The following is a 20,580-nucleotide window of genomic DNA, read 5'->3' as shown; positions in this document are numbered from 1 at the left end:
CAGCCAGTGCCTATATCCTAGGACCAAATTTATATAAGAACACAACTTTAGTCCTTTCAAAGACACAGTTTTTTGTTAATCACATCAGCTTCAAAAATCATCAAAGCATTTTGTTTTCTTTTTATCATTTCTTCTTGGCCAGGGCCAATTTGATGAATACTACCTGTGCAATGAATTCTTCTGCAGATGGGAGAAAGTAGGACAGACAAAATTTCAAAGATTTGCCCAAGGCAAAACAGCATATGAGGATCATAAATGTAGGTCTCTTGATTCTTAGGTCAATATTCAACTACCAGTTAAACAACAGAGGCTTTTAGATCTGAGAAAGAGGGGTGAATCATTCTCCCTTAATAAAGTTAGATTCAAAATATAAGGAAATTTGAGATATTTTATTTTATTTAAACTATTTTATCGATGCTTACATTTTATAAGCATTTTCAAAGTCCTTTGTGGAAAGTAAGAGTTCAAAGAAGAAAACTGATTGATTTTTGAACATGCAACCAAACCACCAAAAATAGTTGAACCTTTTCATGAAAGGTAAATGTATACTGGTTCATTGGTCTTTTCTATGCTCCATTTATGCCAATTAAAATACTCAGTCTAGTGATCCACAAAAGAAACTGGTCTTATAAATGATGCAGATTATGCCTCTTTCTGGGCCTTGGTCTCTTTTAGAGTATTTCTAAAAAGGAAAAATATGAAATAATGAATAGAAAAACTATAAGGCTGAGGGATAGGGTTGGTAAACTTTGTACCTTAAATTTTGGTTGTATGTTTTAATAACTTTTAACATTAATTTACATAAAATATATTTGGAAACATCACCATAGGCACAGTATGTTTTGCAGACTATTTAAAAATTGAGGAGAACTGCTTTTTCCTTTGACAATCAACCTTTCTTGTTCCTTCTGTTACTGTTGGCTGATTAAAAAATCATAAACAAAATTGAATTTCTAGGAAACACAAATGTTCATGTTAGATGAAGTCAGGAAGCCCTAGTTAGTGAGAAATAAAGAAGGGCAAGGAAACCTATATGCAAAAAAAATCATCCTGAGAAAATACTATTGAAACTGTAACTTTGAATGCACTAAAAATCCAGTAGAAATGTATTATTACACACCCAGAATCAGATAAATTTCGATATTCTAAAGAACAAGTGTGCTGTGAGAGACCTAACACAACTGGATTTTAGGAGAAGAAATCCATTTGACGCCATGGAGGTCATCAAGATCACCTCTTTCATTTTCTAGATGAAGTAAGTACCTAAAGCCAAGGGTGGTTAAGTGATTTTCCCAAGTTCAAAAAGGTGCTAACAAAGCAGGTCTTTTTATGCCAATTTTCCAACTCTCTATTGTAATTAAATTCTCTGGGCTCAGTTTCCTCACTTCTAACCAAAAGGGGTTATAGTTACTGTTATTCAGTCATTTGGATCTTGTCTGACTCATGACCCCATTTGAGGTTTTCTTGGCAAAGATACTGGAGTAGTTTGCTATTTCCTTCTCCAGCTCATTTTACAGATGAGGAAACTAAGGCAAATAGGGGTGAGTGATTTGCTCAGGGTCAGACAGTTAGAAAGTATCTGAGGCCAGGTTTGCAATTAGGAAGACTGGTCTTTCTGACACCAAGTCCAGTACTCTAGCCACCCAGAGTATGCCACCTAGCTGCCCTCTCCCTCTCCTGCCCACCTCCGTCTCTCATTCTACCATGTGGAAAGCATATAAACTCTAGGGAAAGAGAGCTGAATGCGATGGAGAATTATTTTTAAGTAGGTTGTGAAAAAGGTAGATGTTAAACATTTTTTCTCTGTTAAAGTTTCCATTGTCAGCAGATGAGAGATAAACTGGTAGATGACTGAATTTGAGATAGAGCAATATTTTAACCAAAGACAGCATAAAAGAAAGGAACTGAATTGCATTTTATATTATTTTTCTGTAAAAGCTTCTCCTTTTGGAATTTTCTGTTTTACTTATTTCTGAAATATTATGCTAGTTATGGAAATAGAAATATTAGAGTCCTATATATTGATCTTAAAAGAAGAGTGAGAAGAAATATTTATACCTGAGTTCAAGTCTCAACTTAATTCAGTTAAATTATTATTAAGTACTCTCCCTATACAGGGTTCCATGACCAATCAATAAACCTTCTAAGAGCTGAAGTTGGGAATAGAGGAGGGCAGATATAATATGCACAAAGATAAGTTAATACAAATCAAATGTTCTCCCTTCCTATTTTTGAGGGGATCAGAATCTGAAAAGGCTTCAAGGAAGAATGACACCTGAGCTGGCCTAAAAATACAGATAAAGGTTTTGACATGAAGATAAGGATTTTACAAGGAATAGCAGAAAGTTTTGCAAATGCCTTGGAATAAGGAATTTAATGGCAATATGGGGTCCAGCGGGTAGTCTAGTTTGAAGGACATTAATGTGAAATAAAGCTGGAAAAGCAGATTACCCAACCTAACTGCAAGAAATACTGTACACAAGAATGATGATTTCATCAGTATAGGGTACCCAGATAGGGTACTGATACAGGACCTAGAGTCAGGAAGAACTGAGTCGAAATCTGGTCTCAGACGCATACTAGCTGTGTGACCAAGTCACTTAACCTTGTTTGCCTCAGTTTCCTCATCTGTAAAATGAGCTGGAGGAAGGAAGGGCAGATTACTCCTAAATAACTAAACAACAATAACAATTCCTGGTAAGGAAACTCCTTCTACCAATGCAGATTGATGCTTTCTCTGCAATTTGGAATTTTGGAGTTGCATAGAGCACTCAGAAATTAAGTCATTTACACACACCCAGTGCTTGATGGAGAGCAGATTGGAATTTAGAGATTCCAGGTTTCTTCCTGCTCTCTTATCACTACACCTTGCTGCTTCTTACCTTCAAGAGAACTAAGTGAAAAACAAACCTGCGGACTTCTTCAATGACTCTATAAATTCATGTAACAAATGAGGTTGCTCCTCCCTCAACTTTTTAATTAACTGCAAATAAACAAATCTCTAGTAGAAAGGTCTCCTTCCTTTTGTGGCTTCTCTGCCATTTCTGTTTCTACTGACTCAAACTTTTGCCAGTGGTCCAAAGCCACTTGTAACTGTTCTCACCAAAAAGACTCACCTAGAGACTCTCAATTTGCTATCTACTAGTTTGAGGAGAAATTGGGTTACCTAGCAAAGGCTAGTACACTCTTCAGTGAAATAATACCACTTCTTTCTCTGTAGCAACAAAATCTCCAAGTAAAATATTTACTTATTTATTTTAAAGTTGAATTTTAAAAAGAAGTGCAAGTTTATAATTTAATCTACTTCTATGCTAAGTGGATATTTTCTATTTTAAACTTATCCCTTTACCTGGCCATTTTGTTACTCAGTTCTGTGTAAGAAAAAATCCCTGGGGGATATTAGCACTGAAAAAAGAATTGTCTGAATGGTGGACGCCAAATTGGAGCACTCTGGAGCTCCAATTTCATGTTTGGCTTATTTGTAATACTCTCCTATTTGTTCTACAAAGATCTAAATCTTCCTTTCCCTTCACAAAGGCTGGTTAAGCCGATTACATATTCATCTGAACAAAAGGACAACAGGCTGTATAATATACCTTGGGGGGCTGCAAGCGGCCCTGTGGGGAGGCAGGCTGGGAGTCTGAGATCCCACAAATCCAGCCTGCAAGGGGATTCTCATTTATAGCTTGGGAAGAAAAAGGATGTCTGGATGTTGGCGATATGGTGCAGATATTTAAATGAGATTTGGCTCCCTACTGAGGTTGACATAAATGGCACTAAATATCATTAAACCAACAAGCTAAGTTTGACAACAAACTAAGATCTGACCTAGGGTCTGGAAGTGTAGATAATTATGAGCTGAGGTGCACCTGTGATCTATTGCCCCCAAGTCACATCATCTAAGATGAAAACGAAAAGGAACTGTGATAATTTGCTATGTTAATTATTTAGAAATCACTATGTTTGCTAATATAATTAATAAGCATCCTTTCAGGAAGAAATCTTTGGGAGTGATTGAATTTTTCTGTTTCCTAAGGATCCACTTTTCCCTCTTTCACTTCTCCTAATAACACATGATTCCTAATTAATGTTTGAAGTCTAGGCCTGTCCCTGAGTCACATTCTTCTCCAATATTATGAATTTAATTAGACAATGTCTTAGAAATGCTTTCTGAGAACACATTAGTGACTTATTAGGATTCTTCCTCCAATAAACTTTTGTTTTTCAACTACATCCTGTAACAGAAAAATATTAAAATATTCTTATTGCCAAGAAGCGGCATTCAGGGATTCATAACCTTTACCACTGAGGTTTTAAGAACTTTGTTCATTATATATTCAGCACAGTTATTAGTATCAACCCTGCAGCTCCTCAGGTAAATAGCACCATGAATTTTATCAAGGACATGCTAATGGCATAATTTGCCAACAAATTACAGCTAATTCACAGACATATTTTGATTGTTTTCAAGGTGGAACAGTTTTTGTCCCCAGATTTTAAGTATCTAAGTACAAAAAGATAGCAACCAAGACAAAATGATTGGAATAAGGTTTATGAAATATCCTCTAGACTTTTTGAGATCATATAATAAGTCTATTGGTACATTGTTTAAGATGATGTAAGCAATTTGAGGGGAAAGGCTTTTACTTATATCTTTATATCCCAAAAGCCTAGCAAAGTGTCTGTCACATAAGAGATAATAAACATTTGTTGATTCACTGACTGCTTGTTCTAATGGGCAATATCAATTGTTTTAATTTAATTTAAGAAAGAAAGAAAATATCAGTACAGAGAGAATATCTCCATCTGAGTCTTCTTGAATCTACAAATAAAACAGGGTTCTTAGCATTTTCCTGTAGCATGGACTCTGGCTTCCTTTAAGATTCAGCTCAAAAACACTTTTTTGCAAGAAACCTCTCCCAGTCTCCCCAATGCTAGGGCTTTCCTTTTGAGATTCTTACTCTCTTTCTCTGTATATATACATTATATAAGCATATATGCAACATATACTGTATATATGTCACACATATGTACCCTCACACATACATGTGTATACATATACACGATACAAGCATACATGCATATAAATATGTTTTCAGCATATGAGGTCCTGATTAGTGCAAATAATGAATTCTCATTATTAGAATTCACACAGCATATTACCTTTGGGCTGGATTCAACTACAATATTTTATATTCAACTACAATATTCCAATATAATTAGATGCTACCACATCACAGGGTTTGAAGATCTAATCACACGTAGTTGTTTGAATGTTATGTCTCCATAAGAATATGAGCTCCTTGGAGGAAGGGAAAGTATTTTTGCTTTTCTTTCTATTTCTCAATTTTTGCACTATGCCTAGCATCTATTAGATCCTTAAGAAACGATTGACTAAATTATATAAACTTTTTTTTCAGAATGATGTTTTCACATTCATCGAATACCTAAAATAAAAAAGATCTCCAAGGAAAACAATTATATGGAAATGCATTTATCCAAATAGTAAAGAATAAGTTCACAGACTCTAGGTGAAGAACCTTTGAAATAGAAGATTTCACCAAGATACCGCCATTTTCCCATGTTACATTTATATTGTACTTCTATGTTGACAAAGTGCTTCATACAGTTTCATCTGACCCATTTGACAAACCTCACGAATGTAGGTAATTAAACTTTCAAAACATTCTTTATATAGATGAGTACAAACAGCTCACAGGGGTTCAAAGACTTGAACAAGGTCACATAGTAGTTGGTAGAACTACGGCCAAACTCCAGATTTTCTATCTTGAAGTTTAGTGTTCATCCCCTACACAAATACTCTGCTGCTTCCAGAAAGCCCTTACGAATAACAGACATTTTCTAGAGTATTTAGCTCAGAGATCAGCAAAATCTTCTCAGACAGAATCATGTATTTTTGAGGAATAACTAGGGCTACTTAGTTTACTCTTTGGGCAGTTCCGGGATAGGTAGGTGGCACAATGCATAGAATGCTGGGCCTGGAGCCAGCAAGACCCAAGTTCATATCTGATCTCAGATATTTACTAGCTCTGTGAACCTAATGAATGAAGTCATTTAACCCTGTTTGCTTCAGTTCCTCATCTGTAAAATGAGGAGGAAATGACAAGCCACTCCAGTAGCTTTGCTAAGAAAACCCCAAACAGGGTCCCAAAGAGGTGAACGTGAATGGAAAGCAGTTTAGTCTTTTAAAAAAAATCCCTTACCTTCCAACTTAGAGTCAAGACTGGGTTTTGGTTCTAAGGCAAAAAGGCAGTAAGGGCTAGGCAGTATTCTTAGAAAGTAATTGTTCAAAATGAAATTCCACATTTGCCCATAAAAAAACAAACAACATGCCTAATGTAATACATTGTATGTCTAAGAAAAAAACACAAGTTTGTATTTTTTGGTTGAATGTCAAATATAATATGGATGTACACAAAATAAGGAATATCCAAGTGTAGGGCATATGGAGGATATTTGGGATATGGTATTACAAAAACTGTTTTTCGACTTCTTTCTCCCTTCAATTTAGAAAATTATTGGGGGAATTAATTTTCATTTAAATGATGAAGTTGTTTAAAATGCCAAACATAAATAAGGCATAAAAGAAACAGACTATAGTATTTCATTATTAGTAACATGCATTACTAATAATATTCTATTATTATAATGAATAGTAAAGAATCATGTCAGTTAAGTACTTACAGAGAAATGACCATATAAATGCTATGAAAAGACAATACATGCAATGAGCTATATTTTTAAAAAAGATGTTATTTAAATTGAAATATCAAGAAGTAGGGTTGAAGATAAGAGTAAGAGGCAATAAACAACATGAATTAATCTCAATCCTAGTTAATGAGGATTTATAGGTTCCTGGGTAGAACTTCTCCAATTGGCTATTCAGAATTATTGAGAAGAAACATAATAGTTATACAACCCAATTTTGCATGCTAAGGCTTCACTACAATGATTTTATATTTCTCAGATTTACAAACTGTAGAGAAAGACCATTAAAATGTAGACAAAGAGACTAACAGAGAATAACAGTGAAATCTAACTAATGTGTTCTCTGTCAAATTTGATTACTATTAGTTGTATTTTGTAAAATTCTGCTTTACTTAGCTATTTAAAGTTCATATTTTAACATAATAATTTAGGCTATTCTTCCCCTCAGTGTTTTCAAGGTATGACATTTCTGAACTTTCATATTACAACCAAAGTATCATATTATATAAAACAGGAGAAAGCATTTCAGCCAGCAACCAGGGCCGTAAAGACTCATGCCCTCCTACATATGTAAACTCATCTTTCCCAAGATTAGTCAGATTGTCAAGATTTTGGAAAAGTACCTTGGCTACAGCGACCATCTAGTCAGTCTACTTATTTTTTTTTTTAAAAAAACTCCTCTTTAGCCTGATTATTTATATAGGAAGCAAATGATAGAAAAAGGATTCAAACTCCATTTTTCTGACTTGAAAACCAGGATCTTTCCATTTCACCAACATTTCCAGAAAGGAATTTTTTTCTCATTATATGCCCTGAAGTAAATGGGCTGAGTATTATTATTCTTATTTCATAAATGAAGGAATAGAGACTTGGAGAAAAGTGACTTGTTAAAGTAGCATTGCTAATAAGGGTAACAGCTAGGACACAAATAAATACAGGTTTCTTAGAATCCCTAGCTTCCCACAAAGTTCAGATTACACAAAATCTTCAATAAGAAGCCTTTCCTGATAAACCCAGTTATTGTGCTTCCCTTTCCCCATAATTTGTTGTTGTTGTTGAGTCATTTCAGTTGTGTCTGACTCTTCCTGATCCCATTTTGGAGTTTTCTTGGCAAAGATACTAGAGTGGTTCACCATTTCCTTCTCCAGCTCATTTTGCAGATGAGAAAACTGAGGCAAACAGGATTAAGTGACATGCCTAGGGTCACACAGCTAGTGTCTGAGGTCAGATCTGAACTCATGAAGATGAGCCTCCTAATTCCAAGTCCAGTGTTGTATTCATCGCACCCTAGTTGCCCTTTCCCATAATTACCTTGCATTTGCACACATGTGTATACAAACATACATTTGTATACATATATTCAGACACATATTACTTAGTTTTAAGTAATATAAAAATAAATTATATAACATAAATTACCTGACATCAATCAATTTTATATTAAAATTAACATAGAATAAATCAATTCTATGTTCTCAATTCTATAATATAAATTATATATAAATCATATAATATAAATCATATAATATAAAATACCTGACATCAATAAATTCTATGTTAATGTTAATATAGAATTGATTGATGTCAGGTAATTTATATTATATGATTGATTTTTATATTACTTATATAGTTATACATATGTTTCCTTGATAGGCTCTAAGCTCCCTAATGCCTTGCTCATAGTAGGCTCTTTAGCAATACTTGTTGACTTGACTTGAAGGCTATGTAGTGACTAGAATATGGAATACATTTAATAAATGATTGTTGATTGATTTTTAGTTAAGGCAGCTGGAGACAGAGCAGGGGGATACAGATGATATGAGTTTGAATCCTCCCTCTGATCCTTAGTAGCCTCTATGAATTTGGCCAAGTCAGTGAACCTTTCCTTCTTTGTTTCATTCATTTGTAAAATTTGTAAAATGCTAACAGCATCCACCTCATAGCACTGCTGTGAGAATCAAATAAGGTTGCACATATAAAGCATTTTACAAATCTTATGGCACTATACAACTTTGAGTTATTATTATTATTATTATTATTATTATTATTATTATTATTATTATATGTTGCTTCCTTTTAAGATCATTTCTCAAAATCAATCGGCAATTATACAGCCTAACCTAGCCATGGACCTGTTAGATTCACCTTGTCCCTGGTTCCATTTTGTCACACCATCATCCATTGGCTAGGCAGTCGCAGAAGAGGGGCAAACACAGTCAAAATATGATCAAGCTTTTAATGCTTTTCTGTACATGCTTTAAAATGACTTTCAGGGCTGTCAAACTATTTTCTTGTCAGTACCATTTTGCTTAGAGTGCTGCAGAACAAAACCACACATAACAACCACTTCTGTTCCACAGGCTTGTCTGTGAGGCCACTTACAGAGTGAAAGGGCAGATAGGAGAGCTGGAAGGGCGGCTAAGAGCACTGAAGCACATGCAGCCTTCACTGAAAGTCGTCATCAGTGCTCATCCTTAAGTCACACTGCCTATTTGCCTAGCAAAATCCTCAGGGATTAAACTATTCTTTCAGTATTTTTAAATCTTTAAAAATTAAAAAAATTAAAACTTTAAAAATTAAAAAAATTTTAAAACTAATTTAAAAATTAAAAAAATTTATGTATAGTAGAGAGGACTAGGAAGATGTTCTAAAGTTTGAATGCTCTGCTTTGTGACTTTCATTCCAGCTAAAAGCATATGAAGGGGTATAAACAAGTAAATGGCAGCTATGGTAGTGTAGTGCATAGCATGTTGGGCTTAGAATCAGGAAGTCTCAATCTTCCTGTGTTCGAATCCAGCCTAGACACCTTACTAGCTGTGTGAGTCTGGGCAAGTCACTTAACCCTGTTGGCTTCAGTTCTTCATTTGTGAAATGTGGTAGAGAAGGAAATGAAAGCTACTGTAGTAGTATCTTTATCATGAAAACCCCAAATAGGCTCATGAGGATAGAAGCACAGCTGTAATGACTGAGCAACAACAAAACCATTAATGGGTGGGCAATATGTCCAGGGCCATTTAAAAAAAATGCAAAGTGTTCCAATTAAATAGAGACAATCTAGAGTAATTTCAATGTATCAAATCATCTATACTTTTTCAATTTTCTAATGGATGGAAAAATCATAGGGGTTCATGTCATCATCTTATTGTACATATATAAACACATATATGGCTACCAGTGGGATCTATTTTTCCTCATGTAATAATCTTTTGATTAAAATTCCTTTTAAAAATAGGGTACTAACTCTTTGTTAGGACATAATTATCAAAAACCATTCAAATAGCTTGAATTATAAAAGTTTAAGACTTCCATGTAGGCTAAAAAAACAAGTATAGAAAAATCCATATAACGGTTTAACTTTGTTTTTCACAAAATATTTTTTTCTCTCTAAGAGTCTCAACTGGGTGAGATAGAGTAGCTGCTAATTAGATGATGTGTTGTATAAGTTGAAGCCAGAGTTCAGAAACACACACATAAATTATCACTGTATCTATTAGAGTTTCTTTGAAGCAAAGGTAACATATGTGAAAAAAATTGAAAATTATTTCCACTTTAAAAAATAAACATACCATGGTTTGATTTGGGTCATCTTGTGTCTTTTTTTTTTTTAAACAACAGCTTCATATCTTGGGAAGCTAGGAAGTGCAGTAGATAGAGCAGTGGTTCCCAAACTTTTTTTGCCTACCGCCCTCTTTCCAGAAAAAAATATTACTTAGCCCCCTGGAAATTAATTTTTAAAAATTTTAATAGCAATTAATAGGAAAGATAAATGCACCTGTGGACATCACCAATCCACTGGATCGCTGCAGCACCCACCAGGGGGCGGTAGTGCCCACTTTGGGAATCACTGAGATAGAGTATCAAACCTGAAGTCAGGAAGACCTGAGTTCAAATTTGATATCAGACACTTTCAGTCTGACACTGAGCAAATAATTTAACCCTGTTTGCCTCATTTTCCTTGTTTGTAAAATGAACTAGAAAAGAAAATGACAAACCACTCCAAGAAAATCCTAAAAAAAAGTCACAAGGCATCAGACATGATTGAAACTATTAAACAACAACATCAAAAGCTTTAGTTTGCTTCACAGTTCACATAAGGGGTGACTATATATTCAATTCTTCCAACCTGGCTACTAATACTGTGCACTTTGACTTGACATAATGTTCTATTTGGGAAGCTGTAAAATGCCAGTGGTCTGTAGCAATCAGGTCTCACTAATCTTTTGGTTTATGGAAAGCACACACAGAGGCTCTCAAACAGGCTTTAGTGAAGGGAGGGGCACGATCTGGCTCAGTGCTCCTTTACTTCCCCCCTCCCACTAAGCAGTTAGAAAAGCAGTTACAATATAGAGGTTGATCTGTTATCTTCTAGGCTCAGTCAGGAAACTAGGAAGGACAAAACTCCTGAAGATGTTAACTTTCTTTAAACTATTTCCCCACAGGTTTGAGTAGGAGAGAATAGGAGAAGCTTGATGTCTTTGAAGCTTTAAGGCACAGAGGAAAGATCTTACTTTTGGGCTACAAGGCAGGAGGAGCTTAGCTTGAGGAAATTGTGAGTATTTCCTTAAATATAACCAGGCACTGCTCCCAAATGATTAAAGGTTTAATGATATGTGGGGAAAGGAAAGAAGAGAGATCAAATAAGGATAGATAAGGTCTGGGAAGCCCTAAAACTGTTATGTCCAAGCAGCCCCTCCCCCCAAAGGGGAAAGGTAACTAGATTTCCTAGTTAGCTCTCTAAAACTATAGATAATCTTCTCTTATAACTAAATAACTAAATAGAGATAGCTGTGATGTTAATTGAATGTCAAATCCAGGTAAAGCAGGTTGGCAGCTAGGAACTAAAATGGCTTTGTTCAGATTCAAGCCTCTATCCCCCAAGAGCAAGCCCAGGTCCTAGGACACAGGAAACAGAGTGACCTGCTTACTCCAAACCCAGAACCCAACTGCTTTTAACTGCCCCCTCTCTCAGAGTTCTCGGGGGGGCCCTATGGAATTCTGAGCTGCGGCCTGAGCCCCTATCTCTGCAGCTATAATTCCACTCTGCAATCTCAATCTCACACATAGCCTTTGACAATGAACTAGTTCATATGTCAAAGGTTTTGCATTTTAACTCAGAAAATTGTACAACTGTCGATGAAGATTTTCTGTGATCTCAGTAGTTTTCTCTTACAGCTTCTGGAATTGCCACTCAAATTCTTTTGTTAGCAACATTTGAAATTGACAGTCTCTACTCCCTCTTCACTTCAGTACCTCTTGGGAATAGAAAAGTCTTAAAAAGAGTCAAAAGTGACCATGAAGTTAGTTGTAAAAGCATTAAGTCTCCATTTGTTAACTCTCTCATACATTCAGAAAGCGATTCTGCAGACGGATGGCGTTTCTGCTGGTTCAGTTTTACTGATGAGTTTATAATGAGAGATTGTCTGTGTGGGTGGTGGTTGTTGGGGAACAGAATGAGACAAATGCTCAATAAACTTGGGCAGGAAAACTAAGAATGCGGCAGGATGCTCACGACCAGAATTCCTAATATCTTCCCTCTCTGTCAACACACAAAATAAAATGCTTCACATTAATCTAGCAGTGAGATGCTTTCGGAAGATGAGATAAAATTGATTACAACAGCACCCCCTTCTCTCTTTCCTTCTTTACACTAAACAATAAAGAGATGAATAAAAAAAAAGTTAAATTATTATAGCTCATGTTATCATCATCATTATAAGCTATTATTATGCTGAGAGGTAGCATAATGATGAGTGTTAGGAAGATTTCTGGACTTAAAGAAAGACCTGGGTTTGAAGTGAATTTCAGATATTTCAAACCTAACCTTGGACATTTATTTACAAGGACTTTGGCTATCTTTGGATGTCAGTTCCTCATCTGAATTTGATGGGCCTGATGTCAGGGAGATCCAAATTAAAATCTGACCCACTAGCTGTGTGGCCCTGGGCAAGTCACTTAACTTCTGTTTGCCTAATACACTGTAGAAGGAAATGGCAAACCTCTCCAGTATCTTTGCCAAAAAAACCCTATACAGAGCCATGAAGAGTTGGCGATGACTGAAATGAGTGAAAAACAACAAGACGTCTTTTAGCTCTTAACCTATGATTAAGATCCTTGTATCCTAGCTAACTCACTGAGCTGTGACTCATTTTTTTCATTTGTAAAATGGAGACAAACATATGCTACTTCAAAAGTTTGTCAGGAAAATGCTTTATAGGCAGCTAGAAGGAATAATAGATAGAAAATGGTCAGGAAGACTTAAATTAAAATCCCAACTTAGGTACTCAGAGCTATGTGACAGCAAGTTATTGGATCTCTCTTACTTTCATCTATAAATGAGAATCTCTCATAAAGTGATAGTGAGGATAAAACTCTACATAATTTAAAGTAAACAGAAATAATGATTATTCTGAAACTTTAATACACTAATTAAATACATATTTGTTTTTTAGGGATGCTTGTAAAAACGTGAAGGGGGCAAAGGTTTACACTTGTTGTTATTACACCAATACAGATGTCCATCCTCCAAGCTCAAGGGCAGGAAAGATGAAGACAGTGTTCTACATTCCCTAAGGTTTAACTGGCTGAATAGCCTAGGTTCTTGCCATTCACAGCCCACCTTTATGTTAAGAGAAACCATAATGTCAATTTAGCACAGATGTGAACTGGAACCAATGGATGGAAGTTAAAAGAAGCCTGCCTGATTTCAGCTTGATGCATGGAAGCACTTCTTGACAATTAGAATTGCCTGAAATGTTACCATATAACAGATATAGTGCCTTGACACACTGGTATGCAGCATTTTGCCATTGGTAATATTCAAGCAAAGGATGGATTATCACTTATACAGATAATGGGAGGATAGCCAAGATTCACACAAGTTTGGGACTAGATGGTCCCAAAGTTCCTCCAAATGCTGGGATTCTATAATTCTATAAAGATGTCTAATTTGGTAATTCAGGTCATTAGTCTCTTATGGGCCTGAACCAGTCTTGTTTTAATGATTAAACATTATGATATTTATGTATTTTCTAAAATTTTTTAAAGATTTAATTTAATTTTTCCCTAATTACATGTAAAACAGTTTCTAATACTTTAGAAAGAATTTTGAGTCTCAAATTGTTTCCTTCTCTCCTTCCCTACAATGATGGTTAGCAGTCTCATATAGATTTTACATATGCAACCATAGAAAACATTTTCCTATAGTAATCCTTTTGTGGGAGGAAACTAGAACAAAAAAATTATCAAAGTGAGAAAAGTTTTCTTGGGTCTGGATTTGGACTCCATCAGTTCCTTCTCTGGAAGCAGATGACATTTTTTTTATTATGAGTCCTTTGGGACCGTTTTGGATCATTGTATTGCTGAGAATAGCTTATCATTCAAAGTTGTTTGTTGTATGGTATTGCTGTCACTATGTACAATGTTCTTCTGATTCTGCTCATTTCACTCTGCTTCAGTTTGGGTAAGTCTTTCCAGGATTTTCTGAGCTCTTCCTGCCCATCATTTCTTACAGTATAATAGTATTTCATTACAGTCATATACAATAACTTACTCAGCCATTCTCCAATTGATGGGGATCCCCTCACTTTCCAATTCTTAGCTTTGCACAAAAAAGACTGCTTTAAATTTTTTTGTACATATAGATCTGTCCCTTTTTTCATCTTTTTGGGATGCAAATTTGGTAATGGTATTGCTAGGTCAAAGGGCATATACTATTTTATAACCCTTTGGGCATAGGTCCAAAATGCTCTCTGGAATAGTTGAAACAATTCACATCTCCCCAATAGTTCATTAGTCTTTCAATTTTCCCACATCCCCTCCAAGTTTTGTCATTTTTCTTTTCTGTTCATATCCTTTGACCATTTATCAACTTGTATTCTTATATATTCAAAATAAATCTCTATTATTTAAGAAATGAGGCTTTTATTTGAGAAACTGGTAAAAATGATTACTGTGTACTACTCTCCATTCTATTTCCCCTTGTTTAGTTTTTGATTACCACCTCCCACAATTTGCCCTCTTTTCTATCAGCCTTTTTTCTTATGGCCTTTCCCTCCTTCTTTCTTATAGGATAAGACAGATTTCTATCTCCAATTCATTGTGTATCTTCTTTCTATCCACTGTAAAATCTTTTTCAGGCCTCTTCATTAACCTCATTCTATTTTTCTCTCCCCCTCCTCACAATGTATTCCTCTTTATCATGCCTTAATTTTATTTTATATTTTAGATATCATCCCTTTTTATTCAACTCACACTCTCATCCTCTGACTAATGTATACTACGTCTAACTGCTCTAATAATGATTGAGTTCTTAGGAGTTAACAACAATCATCTCTTCCCATGTAGAGATTTAAACAATTTAAACTTATTTAATGTCTTTTGATTTCTCTTTTATGCTTCTCTTCAATCTCGCATTCAAGAGTCAAAATTTCCATTCTCCTCTGGTCTTCTCTTCAGGAGTATTTGAAAGTTTTCTATTTCAGAGAATACCTATCCCTCAACCCCCACCTAAAGTATTATGTTCAGTTTTGCTGGGTAAGTAATTCTTCATTGAAATATTAGCTCCTCTGGAATATCTTATGCAATGCCCTTTGAATCTTTAATGTAGAAGCTGCTAAATAAATCTTGTGTTATCTTGACTGTGATGCCATGATATTTGAATGTTTCTTCTTTGGCTGCTTGTAATATTTTCTCCTTGATTTCAGAGTTTTGGAATTTGGTATAATATTCTTGGGAGTTGTCCTTTTGTGATCCCTTTAAGGGGGTTATTGGTAGATTCTTTCTTTTTCTATTTTACCCTTTGGTTCCAGAATATCAGGCAGACTTCCTTGATAATTTCTTGAAAGATGATGTTTTAAGCTCTTTATTTGATCATGGATTTCAGGTAGCCTAATAATTCCTAGATTATTTCTTCTGGATTTATTTTCCAGGTCAGTTGTTTTTCCAATGAGATATTTCACATTTTTCTATTTTTTTATTCTTTGAACTCTGATTGCTTCTTGATATCTCATGGAGTCATTAGCTTACTCTTGCTCAATTTTAATTTTTAAGACATTCTTTTCTTTTTTAATATTTTTAATTTTTCCCCATAGTTACATGATTATGTTGTCTCCCTTCCCCTTTCCCTCCTCCATCCTCAAGTTGACAAGAAATTCCACTGGGTAAGACATGTACTATCACTCAAAACCTATTTTCATATTATTCATTTTTGTAATAGGGTGATCTTTTAAAACCCAAATCCCAAATCACGTACCCACACAAACAAGTGAGAAATTTTATGTTTTCTTTTGCATTTCTACTCCAACAGTTCTTTCTCTAGCTGTGGATAGTATTTTTTCTCCTAAATCCCTTAGAATTGTCCTGGATCATTGCACTGCTATTAGTAGCAAAGCCTATTACATTTGATCATCTTGCAATGTTATGGTTAAAGTGTATAATGTTCTCCTGATTCTGCTTATTTCACTCTGCATCAGTTCATGTAGGTCTTTCCAGTTCTTAAAGAAATCAACCATTTTGTCATTCCTTATAGGACAATAGTGTTTGATCACCATCATAGACCACAATTTGTTGAGCCATTCCCCAATCAAGGAGCATCCCCTTATTTTCCAATTTTTTGCCACCACAAAAGTCAACTATAAATATTTTTATTCAAACAGGTCCATCCCTGCATTATTTTCTTGAGAGAGCTTTTGCACCTCTTTTTCAATTTTGCAAATTCTACTTTGTAAATCGTTCTTTTCCTCAGTGGATTTCTATCACTCTTTTTTCCATATTTCCAATTCTGCCTTTTAAGAAATTCTTCTCTTCTGTGGATTTTTTTTGCCTCTTTTACAAACTGACCTATATTTTCATGAAGTCATCAATTTCTTTAGTATTTTTTGTGCCTCATGATTTTCCTGTCACTCTCATTTCATTTCCAATTTTTCTTCTACCTCTCTTATTTTATCTTTAAAAATCCTTTTTGAGCTCCTCTCCTTTTTGGGCTTGAGAGCAATTCCTATTTTTCCTAGAGACTTTGGATGCAGTAGAATTGACTTTGCTGCCTTCTTCTGAGTTTGCTTTGGTCTTCTCTGTCACTAAAATACCTTTAAAGGGTGAGTTTTTTTGTTGTTTGCTCATTTTCCAAACTTTTTTTTTAAATAAAAAAACTATTAAAGCAAGACTGTAACTGTGGTGAAGGCATCACTGTTCCAACCTTCAGGTTCTTTGTGTAGCTACCTTCACAACTAGCTCTTTACTGTCTTGGAACTGTGACCCAGGTCCCCTGCTCTCCTGAGGTCTTAAGTGCTGTTATGTACTACTGTTACTTCTCAACCAGAGACTGTATCCTCTGGTCTGCAACCTGATTCTTTTTTTGGCAATGTGACAAGAGTCTTGCTGTCTGAGGCAGCACAGGGACCCCTGTAATCTTTTTCTGAGCAGTTGTCCAACCCACTCCTTTTGGTCTGTTGCTGAGAGCTCTGGAAGCCATTGCTGCTAATTCAACTGCCCCCAAGGCTTGTTGCCAAAAGGTGGGGCCTGCCTTCATATGCTGCTTTGTGTTCCACTTCTACCCTGTGCATGCATTTGATCTTTTATGCTGGCTTTCTAAGTCTTTTTGGGCAGAAACACCCCATCTTTTTGTGGGTTAAGATACTTAGCTGTGTGGCCCTGAGCAAGTTTCTTAATGTCCTCATTGTCTAATCTTACTATTCTGCCTTGGAATCAGAATATAGCATTGATTCTATGACAGAAGAAAAGTTTGGTTTTTTTTTTAAACAAAACAACACAAAATCTCAGTGATATAAACAAAATGAGATGTGGCACAGAAGACAAATCACTGGGCTTGGAGTCAGGATGACTAATTTTCTTGAATTCAAATCTGACTTCAGACACTTTCTGGCAGTGTGATCCTGGGCAAGTACCTTAACCCTGTTTGCCTCAGTTTCCTCATCTAGAAAGTGAGATGGAGAAGAAATGGTATACCACTTCAGTATCTTTGCTAAGAAAACCCCAAATGAGCCCAAGAAGAGTTGGACAAGACTGAAAAATGAAATAACACTTTCATCTAGTCTCTTATAAGGAAGAGAATTATATCAGATACTGGGTTTCACTGAGAAAAAAGATAACTATTGAATTTTAATGACAATAATATTTTTGCTCTGAAATTATATAATATTAATTTTAAGTGTCTATTCAAATACCAAATAACATACTCTGTAGTGTAAATATCTCATCGTCTGATGACAGGTATTTGTTGAATAAGTCGTCAGAAGAGATCCAGGAAGCTATTAGGAAATAAATGCCAACTTTTTTCTCTCAACTATCATCATCCTATTAATGCTGGCCCTAATAATAATCCTGCCAATGTAGACTTCCCCAATGCTACTCAAGTTAAAGAAGCTATTGGAATGATATATTTACTAGAAGCAAAGGACACAAGACCAAGGCAATCAATAAAAAAATTATCTCATGTCCTATCTCCCTAATCTTACTCAAATTTTCTTCTCATCTATGGGTTTTCAAAGATAAATTTTAGTTCATGAATGATTTTTAACAAGTCAAGTCATACCCAACTGAGGCAATATCTAGAAACTATATTTATTCTCTTGAATCAGCATATATTTAAGTGTCTGAATAAAATAAAAGGAAAGAAAAAAATACTCAAAGTAAAAGTTAATTTTTACATACAGTTTTGTTAGTAGAATAATGAATTATTTCTAATTAGATAGTAGTTAAATGTTTTTTAATTTTATAATTTTGTTTTTTTTAATATGTATAAAAGTATAGTTTTACAAAAGAGAGCTTAAGAATAGTATGAAGCATTTAACTTTTGAAAGCCAAAATGATCAATTTCCTTGTTAAAAAATTTTCCCCAGTGACTTTTTAAAAGTTCATTGCCCTGAAATCACATCCATTGAATTGAATCTAACTCTTAAGTGAAATTCTTTTTTTTTCTTGACAAATAATGTACAAAGTACATACTAACATGATCTATTAAAGACAATTACTTACCCGGTAGGCTGGTCTTCAAACTCCTCTGACCATTGCTCCTGGACATCCTCAGTGGAAAGATCTACATCCCGGGTGGTAGCAAAATTGAACTCAGTGCCTTCGGTTCCATGAAAATAAATTGCATTCCCATCTGACTGGCAGCTATGCTATAGATTTTTTAAAAAGGACAAAGAAATTGCTTTCAGATGAGGTTTTAAGCTGTAGTGTTAATATTAATTTACATTTGGAACTTTGAAGAAGTAAATGGTTTATCTACATGTGAGTTTACAAGTCAAACAATCAAAATATTAGTTCATTTTTAAAAATTTTCTTGAATTGCTACTAAAACATCCATTATCATAAGCTGGACCTAATTATTTACTAATTTAAAAATTAGTTATTTAATTAAATAAATACCTATAGAGCTGAAATACCTAAGAGGACAAAAGATCATATGAGCTTTGGCCTCCTAGATAAAATTATTCTGAATAGAAAAGAAGTTTGTTAATTGGAATGATATCCTATTCTTATCACAGTTCTTGTTTGTGGGCACAAGGTACAAAAATGAGTTTTCACATATTTTCAGCTTTATGGTTATGGGCTAAATCACACTGACCTTTTCAATATTCTACACTTTGCTGGTTTGCCATTCAAGCCCTTTGCAATGAGTCTGAAAATGGGATATGAGTAGAATGGCCAGCTAATCAAAACATGGAATGCAGAAAAGGTCAAGGTAATCCCAAGTATGGCTAGATCTTTTTATTCTGCTTTCTTGACAGAAGTGCTCGAAGGACTTAAGATTTGCACAAGGTTGATTTTCAACTGAGGCCAAAAGATGTAAGATCATTTACTTCAGCATTCTTCAACTGAACATGAGGTATGAAAAGACTGAAAGGAAATAATTTCTCATGAGGTATGAAAAGACTGAAAGGAAGTACTTTCATGGTCCAGATTTGTGATTTCACAATGTAGAGAACTTCCAGGGTCTCTTTATAAATGTTCTATAACTTAAGGCCCCAGACAATTGTCTAGGGACACTGGGCAGGCATCACTGGTCCAAGTTACATATCTAGTGGGTGTCAGAAGAAGGACTCAAATTTGGGATTTGCTGCTTGAGATCAATTGTATCATCTACTTTTCAGACTTAGAATGATTACTTCTTTTATCCACTAATGAATTACTTTTCTCTGCCTATCTTCTTGATTGGATAAAGTAAACATTTTCCCTTAGCCTTAACATATATTGTGAGTTATATTAATAATGGAGACAGATAAAAAACAATGAAGAATCATGTGCATGGCTCTGTAATCAGAAGACCTGGGTTCAAATGCCATATGAGATACAAATTTTCTGACCTTGGGCAGAAGGTATAAGACATAAGACATGGCATATGGCTTGGCATTTACACATACATACATACATATATATATGTAAATGTATATATGATGCTCCAAAAATCTTGCTATAGTTTTAAGGTATTAAATCTTCTATATATTTACACACACACATACAAGGTGTACCAAAATACTTAGTAGATTAAAACTGGGCAAAGACTTATGCTCTATATTTGCATCTTGCAGCTTTTTTGTGTATATACATATGATATGTATTTGTTTATGTACATATATATATATACATGTACTTTTGTTTCTATATGTAAGGAATCTAATGCTTTTTTCTAAAGTCTACTGAAAAGAAATAGAAATACCTACTTGGAACTAGGTCTCAGGAAGAGATTGGTTTTGAGATTAAGACATTGGATGTAGGAGATTTCCAAGGCAGAGAAAGCAGAGGGAAATACAAGGGCCAAAAATTGAATTGTCATATATTTTAGTTTTGGGTATGTGTGCATTTATCATTTTCAAAAATACACAGTGTTTT

General features: G+C 34.8%; 1 protein-coding gene across 2 annotated transcripts in view; it reads right to left on the bottom strand.

Moving 5' to 3' along the window:
* Positions 1-20,580, bottom strand: part of RELN (reelin) — a 545,649-nt gene that overhangs the window by 215,327 nt on the left and 309,742 nt on the right. For both annotated transcript variants that reach the window (XM_044679411.1, XM_044679410.1), the window contains exon 11: positions 18,721-18,866. In XM_044679411.1, coding sequence (XP_044535346.1) covers positions 18,721-18,866 — 146 coding nt within the window. The remainder of the gene's footprint in view (positions 1-18,720; positions 18,867-20,580) is intronic.

This window comes from Gracilinanus agilis, chromosome 5 (assembly GCF_016433145.1).
Source record: "Gracilinanus agilis isolate LMUSP501 chromosome 5, AgileGrace, whole genome shotgun sequence".
NCBI lineage: Eukaryota > Metazoa > Chordata > Mammalia > Didelphimorphia > Didelphidae > Gracilinanus > Gracilinanus agilis.
Note: the sequence above shows the minus strand (reverse complement) of the source record. Positions and strands in the feature narration are given on the sequence as shown.